The 11,386-nt window shown below is 37.4% G+C and overlaps 1 protein-coding gene across 1 annotated transcript; it reads right to left on the bottom strand.

The window, feature by feature from the left end:
* Window positions 1-1,008: 1,008 nt before the first annotated feature.
* Window positions 1,009-4,181, bottom strand: LOC101297508 (nucleolar GTP-binding protein 1-like). Its single transcript, XM_004291745.1, has 3 exons — window positions 4,093-4,181; window positions 1,656-3,697; window positions 1,009-1,204 (listed from the first exon to the last, which is right to left on the bottom strand). Exon 2 carries the CDS (start codon window positions 3,681-3,683, stop codon window positions 1,665-1,667), a length of 2,019 nt encoding a protein of 672 aa, XP_004291793.1. The 5' UTR covers window positions 3,684-3,697; window positions 4,093-4,181; the 3' UTR covers window positions 1,009-1,204; window positions 1,656-1,664.
* Between the last annotated feature and the right edge of the window lie 7,205 nt (window positions 4,182-11,386).

Below are 11,386 nucleotides of genomic sequence, written 5' to 3' on the forward strand. Positions count from 1 at the left end.
GAATGATATAGGTCATTATTTTGAAAAATTAAGCTTACTGTTAACTTGAATGTTAACACGAGCACTCCATCCAAAAACACTATTCTAAACCTATTGTCTTAAGCATTTGCAGAAAGTACACAATATGAAATTAATCAACACATCGACTTGAGCTTCAAACTTGCCATAGAAATTATAATAGCCCCATTATACTGTCAGTCTATATCAATATTAAGCTAGAAAAGATAATTTAGTGTGGAGTCTTTATGTATGATAATAGTGTTGAAGTTAGTAGATATTTTACTTCATCAAGTCACTAACCCTTAATGACATAAGAGGTGTCCAGCTGACCTCATAGCATTCAGGAGATAATTACCCTAAGTTACCTAAGGAACAATAAAAAGGTACTAAATAAAGCATGTCATGGGGCAGATTTGGTTGGATGCATATGGTTGCGGTTGATATAAATGAGAATGCTTTGTTCATGATACTGCAATTTTTGGTGGTGGTTATCTAACAATAGTTTGTTTCGAGCAGAGAACTGAATTGCAGTTGTGACAGTAGGATGTAATACGAATGTTAACACTAGGATGCAAAGACCAACTGTCATAGCAGAGGGGCTTTAGGGATGTATCACAATTCACAAGAAAGAGTATTTACAAGAGAAGATAAAATTCGGCTTATAATATGAGCAATACGGCAGAATACAGATTAAATTCAGCTTATAGTAAAGACCATATGAATGATGCTTCTAGATCACTGACACAGAACATATGATCATCTCTTATATTATAACCAGTTCCAAAAAGATGAACAATATTAAAAAAACCATGAAATATTTAAGCTTTCTTTCGAACTTGCTCAACTTCTTTCACAATACCCCAAGCGTTGGACATAGCAGCAAAACCAAAAAATCAACTCCATAAATCAACTCCATTACGTATAGTATAAATAAAAACAAACGATTCCACCAAAATTATAAAAGCACAATTTAAATTGCACAGCCAAAGAGTTAAAAAAAAACAGTAGTACTAGTAGTAATGTCATTAGAGCATATCTCTGATCCAAAACTGCAACCGGTATTAAAACAATAAAACAAGGGGAAAATGATAACTCTGTTGACACCATCTTCGCATCTCGCATTCTCCAGTCTATCGAACAGGAAATGAAACAACAAAGTTTTTTTTCCAACAAAGCATAAGTCTACATTCTTTGCAAGACATTCCTGCAATTAGAAAAGGCACACAAAATCATAAATCATGATATGAAAACCAATACCCTTAAAAGAACATTAATTCAATATTCTACATTACATCTCCAACTCTTCAAACATTTCTCTTGGGAAAAGACAAAAAGCTTAGCTGGTAATACTAATTATCAGAATCAAATACAGTACAATCTCTTCAAATTCTTAGAGGAGAACTAGTTCAAGTATGTCATATGCATTACTATGAATTCTAGGAGGAGAGCTAGTTCAAGTATGTCATATGCATTACTATGAATACATGAGTATAACAACCTACTTGAAATGTATACTGCCATATTTGCATTAATTACTTGCAGAGGGAAGTTAGAACATTGCTCACAAAGACTTCTTTTTTGATAAAGGGTGCTGAGAACAAATATTATATATATGATATATACACCAAATAAAAGCGATGTGTCATATGACATACCTGAATTACTTAGCGCCTTTGGGTCTTTCCATTTGAGCGTTTTCCAGAGAACAAATGCTTTGGTTTCATATTGGGAATAACTCTATCTGCCTCTCCACGTCTAGCGTTCTTGTTTCTGTTCTTCACAGATTTCCGGGCCTTGTCTAGTGCTTTAGACTTTTGATCAGAGTCCTTAAAGCCATCACCAGGGACAACATCAGTAGGCGGTCTTGATCTAGACCTTGAATGAGGTCTAGACATCGAGCGCAACTTCTTGTTGGGTGTATCCTCCATGTCAGAACCACTACCATTACCATCCTTAACTGATCTCTCTCTCTTTCGGCCCCTCATAGAAACAGATCTGCTGCGGGCGCGGTTAATTGCCATACTAGGATCAATTCCCAGCGCTGACAGCTGCCTCCCCATTCTCTTTGATGTGAACTCCCTGTCCTTGTCAAATTTCCTAGGTACTGTAGGTCGACTCTCTGCTGTACTTTTCTTGATCCTATGTTGTTGAATCAGCAGGCTTTTCTTTTTCCTTATCTCAGCCAATGCCTTCTGCTCTTCTGGAGTCAACTCCATTCCACCCATCTCAACATCATCATCCACCTCTGCCTGCCACAGTCCTTCTTCTTGTTCTAACTCCTCAAGCCTGATTAAAATATCAGGATCAACAAAGTCAAAGACATTGTGCCCATCAAGAATTTCAGGCATGATATCCTCTTTCCACTCGTCATGAGCTAGAATATAATTCTTCTTCAAACTGGCAGAGTAAACACCTGCACCACCATTTTGATTCTCCAAATCCTTTTCAGTAGTTCTCTTTTCCTTCTCTGCTGCTTGCTTAGCCCTGGCTTCTAAAACAGCCTGAGGTATACATACAGGCCTTTCCTTATGGTCACGTGGTTTTGGCATCGCAACATGAAAACGATTTAAACAATCATTTATCTTTTTAGTTTTCATCTTCAGCTCAACTCTCTGATTCAATAACCTCTCACAAGCTGCATTTTTTACAGAAGTAACCCCCTCCTCAGTCAAAGTACTCATGGTCAAGAGTACCCCGTCATCATTTGTAGCCTCGCCTCCTTGACCAATCACAGTCTTCATAGCTTCAGATTTCATCTCTGTGACCAACTTCATGTCTTCCTCAGATATGCCCTCCAATGGCTGCAAATCAGTCTTGTTGCAGACTATAATCAATGGTTTGTTCATGAATAGAGACTTAATGCTTTGAAAAAGGGCTGCTTGTTGGGCAATGGTATAACCGCAAGAACCTGAGATGTCCAAGAAGAACAAAACAGCAGCTCTCAAATGTGCCAATGCTGTGATGCTGCACATCTCAATAATGTTGCGGTCTTCAAATGGTCGGTCCAAAATCCCAGGTGTATCAATAACCTGGTACCTCAAGTACTTGTAATCTGTATGCCCCACAAAGAGTGACTTGGTAGTAAAAGCATAAGGCTGGACATCAACATCGGCCCTAGTGATCTTGTTGATGAATGAACTCTTTCCCACATTTGGATAGCCGCAAATCAATATTGTCCGGGTGTTTGGATCAATTGAAGGAAGCCTTGCCATGTGTTGCCTGATTTGTTCCAGATAAGCTAAACTGGGACCAATCCTCTTTATAACCGTGCACATACGGCCAAGAGCAGCAACCTTGAGACTCTTGCATCGGTAAAGTGAATCACCATACTTCAGCAACTTGACATAATCCTTAGCAATCTTGGAAATAAGGTTCCTTGCAGTATTGATCTGCCCAAGCGCGAGCTTGTAATGGTCCTTGTTGTAGAGAACATGTAGAAGATCGCCATAGAAAGGGTGGATGTCATCCAGCCTAGGAAATTCATCGATGATAGTAGAGAGCTTCTCATGAAAATTAGTCTGGGTATATTTCACCTTGCGCATATAGAACTGACGCAGGCGATTAATGGCATAACCCTTGTGGACAACAGTTGGGGTCTGCCTCTGGGTACGAGACAGGATAATATCAATGAAGTCCTTCCCACTGGGGACAACAGTCATCCTCTTGAAATTATATTGCACCATCTTTACTTATTTTTCTGTTTTACACAAAAGAGACTTGAGTTAAACACCAAACTTGACTCGAAAACCAAAAAACTAAACCATCTAATTTTCAATTAACCACAATAAATAACAGTCAAACAGAGAATTTCTCAATCAACCCAGAACAACTAGACATCAGCCACTGGGAAATGCTTAAATACTTATGACCTACTAACCCAGATATCGGCCAGATCTTTCTGGGTCATAAAGAATATATACAAATTCATTTATAGATTTGAGAATCTATACGAACAAAGAAATAAACATGAAGTGAAGTCCAGATAGCTATGATTTGAATGAAACAACAGGAAATCTAGAGCATGATGATTTAACCTAAACAGCCAACAAAGAAAAGAAGCTGCAAACAAAATGAGATGTCAAGAGGACTTACAGGAGATTGGGAGGCGCGGTGTCTAAAGCTCACAGGGGAGCTATTGGGAGAGAGAAGAGGGTTTAGGGGCCGAGTCGGCTATATAAATGAAAGAAAGGATTCACTGGTTTAGGGTTTTAGGTTTACGCCTGCCACCTGGTTCAATTGGGTCGGGTTTGTCATACACTCATACCCATTCCGTATCTGTTTTGAATACTCGGGTATGGGTTTTATGTCAGTTTTTATTTATTTTATTTCTATAGTTTTTTTATGTGTTTTTTGTTTGAATAAAACTATATTGCTGCATACCTATTCAAAAAACAAATAAATAAAGGAAGACGTCACGTTTGATGTCAAACTTTCACCAAATTTTGAAAGTCTCCAAATTGTACAAGACAAAGACAGATACAAATTTTAGTAAAATGAAATATATTTGAGAGGGTTATCACAGTAAAAGACTAAATAATGAAAGAAAATGTAATTTAGGAACAACCAAAGTCAAACAGGTGATAAGCAACCTTAAATTTTTTGTTTTGGTTTCGTCTTTCTTGTTTTATACCTTTTTTTTATATCAATAAAATTTTGGGTAAGAACGGTGAGTTGGCTCTTATTCCGCTTAAGCGAAAAAAAAAAAACTTTGCTCAGCATCAGAATCCGTTCAAAATTTTCTCATTGGTTGTACTGCTCATTTGGAGATGGTTGTTTGAAATCATTAGAATGCGGCTTTCTCTCCTATTAATATCATTCACTCTATTTTCCATTTGGACTCCCTTAATATTCTTCTGGTAGCCTGCTTGAAGCTTCATTGGAGAATAGTGGTATTGAATCTTATTTGGTGCATTTGATTAGAGCATAACATAAGATATGACGAGCATGTGATGAACTACTTAAGGTTCAAGCACTTTTTTCTCCTGTCGTTCAAAGAATATGTTGCTGCGTGCTATTTCAGTCTTTGTTACAGTGTATCTACTACTTAGACCTTAAGATTTTTTCATGTGATTTGGGATCCTCCTCCACTTGGTTGGATTAAGGTGACCACAAATGGATCGTTTAGTGTTTAGTACAGTGATCCTACTAGAGTTGGGTTTGGGGGGGGGGGGACGTTTTCAAATATTTGGAGGGCCTATTTTTGGGTTTTTTTTTTTAAAAAAAATTGTAGCCACAAGCAAGGACTAAAATGTCGGTATTTCTATAACTATCGAAAATTTGAAAAAGGGAGATATCGAAAATATCGGGGATACACGGAAAAATAATATTTTATTCTGAAATATTTATTCAAAGATTTATATATAAAAATATATAAACATTAACTTCTACATGTAGAAAGAGACTCTAGGTCATGTATTTCTCCACATAAACGTATCATATTGATTGTTGTCTTCTTGCGATTCATTTGAAATCTCATTGCGTCTTGTGCTTAAACTGATAAAATCAAAACTTGAGGCAAGAACACATATTATATGAGAACTAGAGGTGTAGATGATGACCAAAGTACCAAATTTTATAGATTGTTCTCTAAAATATTGAAGATACACCCTAAATATCTTAAATATCAGAAAATTTTGATGTTATTGGAGTAATTTCGCATATACGGTGAAAAATAAGATATTTACTTCAAAGATATATCGATCAGTCAAAAAATAGAGATATCAGAGGATATATCAGATATACTGCAAATATTTCAATCTTTGCCAAGTGCTACTGATGTCGAGGTCCTTGCAGCCATTGAAGCAATCTAGGTTGTTTTGGCCCGTCATTGGACTCATGTTTGGTTACAAACAGATATTGTTTTACTGATTACGCATTTTGCAAATCCCAGATTGAGATTGCAAGTCTAATTAATTGCTTGAAATTCATTTCTCAGCTCGTTTATCGAATTTCTCATGTTTATCAAAAAGGAAATGCTTTGGGTGATATGTGTGCTAAATATAGTGTTGGGTATGATGGAGTAGTTTAGTGGAGGTCTATGTCGCAATCTTTTCTTGCGAAGTATGTTCAGAATCGAACCTCCTTAGTTCATTATAAGTTCTTAGTTAATTATAAGTTCTCTTGACTTGGCTCTTCTTGATACAAATTTTTTTTATAGCTCTTTTACTTCTTTTTCTCTAGATTGTTCCAAACTTCATGAGGGAGGACAAGGATTTAGTCATTCCTTTTTGAAGAAAAAAGGATTTCTCCCATTGATCATTGATCATAAGATCGCAAGTGATCAAACAAGAGGGTACAAGACCGCTTAAGCCAACAAAGTTTAGAACTTAATACAAAAACTACATCTAAGAATTGAAATAACAACCTTAAATTTATATCCAGAAAAGTGGATATGAACCACTAGAAAGCATAATAATAGCATACTTCACCCTAAACAAAGTCAATCTCTTAACAAATAGAGGCCTCATACCCCGTTGGTGTACCTTTCTTCGTGAATTAGAGAGAGAAACGATATTAGGGTTTAGTAGGGGTCTTTCTCCCACAAAAGCCCAACATCAAGCCCATCCAACAAAAGAGAAGAAGAGAAAGAAAAGAGAGAAGCCCAAGGTGCTCAGCCCACCAAAGATGCAACCTAGAAGCACTAAGCCCAGAGGCCCTTTTCTCCCTCTAATCACCTTGCCGACCTTGACCAGCAAAGTGCTTCCATGGGACTCGTTACCGTCGGATCAATCAGGTGGCTTTTCTTAGACGTTGTTTTTTTTTTTTTCTGGCCGGCGAGCCATAGTGACGCCGCAAAGAAACCGCAACCCGTAACCCGCAACCCTAAGGCCAAAAACTCTCCTCTGTATACCCAAAAAAAAAAACGTCTAAGAATACCATACTACCTGTATGAATTAAAGTTTGAAGTTAGAGGTAAGTATATAGCCCAAAAAATTACAACAATTCATCAGTTACTGGCTTTTCCTCTAGCTTTTTCCTTAAAATAGTTTTGCACGTATTCCCAGCAATACCTTTGTTCTAGAAGTTCTCGAAGTGTTCCAATAATGCCTCACAATTATAAGTCTTATGGCCATAACTCTTGTGAAAGCTGCATTATCCTTTTTCTTGTCTTAATCTGTATTGTGTGTGGGTACTCTTATGTTGAGTGATGGCGGGGTTGTTCTCCGTGGATGGGGAATGAGAGCGTGGGTGTTGGGGAATCCCCATATGCCTATTCCTAAGTATATAAGGGCAATTTAGAAAATTTGTGTATTAAATCAAGTTGTTAGAATATAACAATATATGGAGGTATAATTTTTCCACCCTTAAATGGATGAGGATGGGGATAGGGATCATAATACCAAACCCGCCCCGTACCTAAGGGGTTGATCAACCCAGGATTCATTTAAGACTCTATGGGCATGTTTACTAACCTGAAATGGAACTGAGAGTGGCAGAATTGATTCCGAGATAGATGAATTCCGGTGCTTACTAACATGTCAATGTATTGTAATGAGTGTGGGTCTCACATGTTTATCAGGAATCGATTCCTTATAAACCCCCTAATCTGATACCTAAAGGGGGAGATGAGTATCAGAATCAAGTTTATATGTGCATTTGTTAATAATAATTCGGCTACACAAATCATTAAAATAGTTTTAGGCAAGATTTGGTTTAGTCTCTAAACTTACCCTCCAATATCATTTTAGCCTCCATCATGGTTTTCTTATTATTTTTTTAACAAACTTGTTGTGAGGGTTTTTTTTTAATTAAATTGCGACTAGGCCAAAATCAACCTAATAATCCGATTATTGAGAAGACTTTGTACGTGAATCAGATCAAGTAGAAATCAAAAGGAGCTCGACAACGTGAGCCTAGCATGGGAGCTAGAAACGCACTACGGTGAGAGAATTGGGGGTTTTGCTTGGTAAATGATTTATGGAAAATAAGAGTTAGGGATGGTTGTTTGGGAAGATGGTTAACTAGGCAAGGCTTGGTGCTTGAGGCTTGAAGGTTTGGAAGCTTGAGGAAAGACTGTTTCTGAGTTGTTTGGAATTTTTTGCTTCATTATGTCTATTCGATGATGCTTCTTTTTTTAAGTAGAGCTTTGGGGTATTGATATGATTTCAGCCTTCTAGTTGGGTAAAATACTTCCTTGTCAATTTACACAAGGCTCCTGCCCTCCAATCAGGTTAGGTTGCTTAAGGTGACAATTGATGCAGGGCAGCAAACGTGAAGCTATGGAATCTGGGGAAGGGTGCAAGAGAGATTGGGAAGTGTGATCTCATTGTTTAAGGGAGAAGAAAATGGTCTTAAGGCTCTTCTAACATAAACAAGGCAAAGATTCTAACAGATTTGGGTTTGGACTGTGAAATCATGTGCTGCGGGGAAGAAGAAAGCTGGGTACTTTGTTATTGCGGGGAAAAAGAAATTTGGGTTGCTTGGGAGACGAGAGAGATTGATGTTGGCTTATAGTGTAGTTTGGGCCTTAGGTTAAAAAGAAAAGAAAGGTAGCTCAATTCTCATGTTCACCATTTCATCATCGATTTATGTTGTTGGGCTAGAATTTCAGGCCCAAGACCGAAACCATCAACAACGTTAGATCAACAGACGAGCATTATGCATTTCTGTAACCTTCCACACCACATCCACGTCTGCAAGTCCCAAGAGCGTTATTGTGGCTTAGGTCCCCAAGCATGACATGCATGTTCGAGTAAATATGTAAATTATGCATTAATGACTGTAGTTTGCATGATATTTTCTTATTTGTGCTTGAATTGTGCGTACGGCATGCTTGTGTTTTTTTGGGAATCAACATTAGCCCCCTTGATTATGTAGGCTATGTGATGACGTTGAAGTAGGCTATCAATAAGTGATTTGTGGTTAGCATGAAGGCCAAGTGTATATAAGCTTGAAATTTGAAAGAGTTATAACTGCATGAGAACTTGAAGTATTCGCATAGTTAGCATTTGAGGATACATGAGAACCGAAAAATATGTGTTTGGCTAGGATGAGAGAATAAGTAGGCATTGGGTAATTAGAATTAGCTAAGTAAAAGTAAAATCGATAAATAAAAATAATAATGGATTTGGAAGAAAGATTGACTAGTAAGGTTGAGAGCCTTGTGTTTTGTCAAAAATAAATTCTTGGCTTAACGACTATAGGATTTTGGGGATTTTAGCACAAGAGAGTTGAAATGGAATGGGAAACTGTATGAGTGGAATGCGTTTCATGGTTAAAGTAAAATTGGGTTCTCAAGTTGAGAAGGAGAGCATATATTACTAGATATATTTGGGGATTTGCCTTCTGGATATGCTTGACAGTTTGCTTGGCATGATGTATAAAGAGACATATTTTCTTTACGTGGCTTGTATATGCTTGAATTTTTACTTGGTTATTTATTTGGCATGTGTAGAATGAGGCTTCATAGTAAGCTCAAGTTAAATTTGCTTTGACCGTGTAAAACCGTGTTTCGGCATAAGCATGTGCAATGTTGGTTTCGATTGTGGTTGCCTTGGACATTTAACGGACCAAGGGAGTGTGCGTGGAATTTGAAATTCGCATGATTATGGGAATAAGCTTGGCATGACTCCTCTATGGTCTCAAATAGATGCACGACCTTGACAAAGAGGAGCTTGGCGTTTTTGGTTAGTAAGTGCTTGGAGTGAGTTTGTATAAGGCTTGGAGTGCCTCTTTGGTTGTGAATCTGCTTGGCACTGTGTTTAGCTTGACACAAGGCTTGGAGTATGCATTAACTTAGTGCATTCGTATAGGAATGGGAAAATGTCAAACTCTCTTAAATATATTGAATGAACAAGAGTGTATGAGCATGGGCTTGTGATATAATTATTTTGGGCCCTTGTTATTTTGGACTATCTTAATGCAATGTGGCTAACAAGTATAAGTTCCCTCTTTTCCACCCAATATCGGAAGTTTAAGATCAACATATATTTTGAGGGACATTTGCTTTTCTAATTTAGTGTTAGGCTAGGAAATTGGAGGAAAATCGTCTTCATTGTTGAGTTGCAGCAAGTAAGATGTGCTCAATCTGATTGTTGCGGTGACTATTTTTTCTCTGGTTTTAAACTGGTAGGCTTGAAATGTCTGAAAAACAATACTCAAAGCTTGATATATAGGATGGGTAGGCTTGATTTTTGAACTCATAGTATTTGGGTTCCAATTTTGAACAAGGGAAATTGCTTGTTGCATTATAGAATTTATGACTTCCTATTGGAATTTGTTGTAGGATTTCAAATGAATTTACATTCATAAAGCTTGATTCAGTTATGGGGTATAACTGAGGCATGAAGTTTTCAATTGAAGAGCAAGAAACTTCAAAGTTGGCGTGGTATACTGGTATTTACTAACTGCGGTAATCACTGCAACAACATCCTTAGCCCCCAGTTGCATTGGAGAAGCTGAGGTGAAATTGGTACACAATACCAGGCTTGATCAATTCAAGGCTATCCCTTGCATGGGATTGATTGTGGGAGCAACTCCTTGGTCTGTAAGTACATAAGCTTGTCTTCATTCTTCTCATGACCTTATTGTTGATTCCATACTTTTGCAATATTATGTAGCTCCAACAATGTTTTGTAGAGTAGCACTACATAAATGAATTCTCTACTATGAAGAAGTCTTCTTCTTGATATTTAGCATATGCATCTCCAACAATATATCTGATTTTGTTGCGGTGGTAGATGACACTAGATATAGGTGCATGGGCTGTTGAAGGATGGAGAAAGAGGATATGAAATAGAGTTGAAGTTCTTAGATTCTAGAGTCTAAACATAAATTTAGGTATAAGTAGGTTTATGAAGTAGAGTTCTAATGATAAACATCTAAGTTCACCACCGTGGTAAACATAGTAAAAGTCAGTTCTAGGTCTAGGTTGGTAGAGTTTGCCGCCCGAAATTTGGTGAGTAGAGTATTGAATTTGTGGATATCAAACTTTTGGCGCTTGAGATTGTGGCTTCTTCTTGGTGGGGGACACAAATTGCTGAAAATGAAAAAAGAAATGTACAAACTGAATTGTTGTTGTTACAGTATTTAAGTTTCAACTTGCTGCAGACTTTAGATAGAATACTGATTAATTTGGTTTAAGAAAGGCTTGCAATAATGACATTGGTTTGACATTAGGCTTGGAATAATGGTGTGCTTGGTCAGACATATGATAGAATGCTGTGACTGCTGTAGTGCTATTGGTGAGATTCAAGTCCTGCAGTAGGATAGTTACTGTCGTGAGTGTCTATGACATGAAATTTTTTGACGTGGTAATGAAAATGGGAGGAATGGCTAGAGTTGCGGGGAGAAATAATATAGAAATCAAATTACTAGCATTGGTTCTTTGGCTTGGAGAAAGACTTGGAATTGAATTTCATTTTGACGTTAGGAGCACTTGAAAATG

Source organism: Fragaria vesca, linkage group LG2 (genome assembly GCF_000184155.1).
Source record: "Fragaria vesca subsp. vesca linkage group LG2, FraVesHawaii_1.0, whole genome shotgun sequence".
In the NCBI taxonomy this organism is placed as follows: domain Eukaryota; kingdom Viridiplantae; phylum Streptophyta; class Magnoliopsida; order Rosales; family Rosaceae; genus Fragaria; species Fragaria vesca.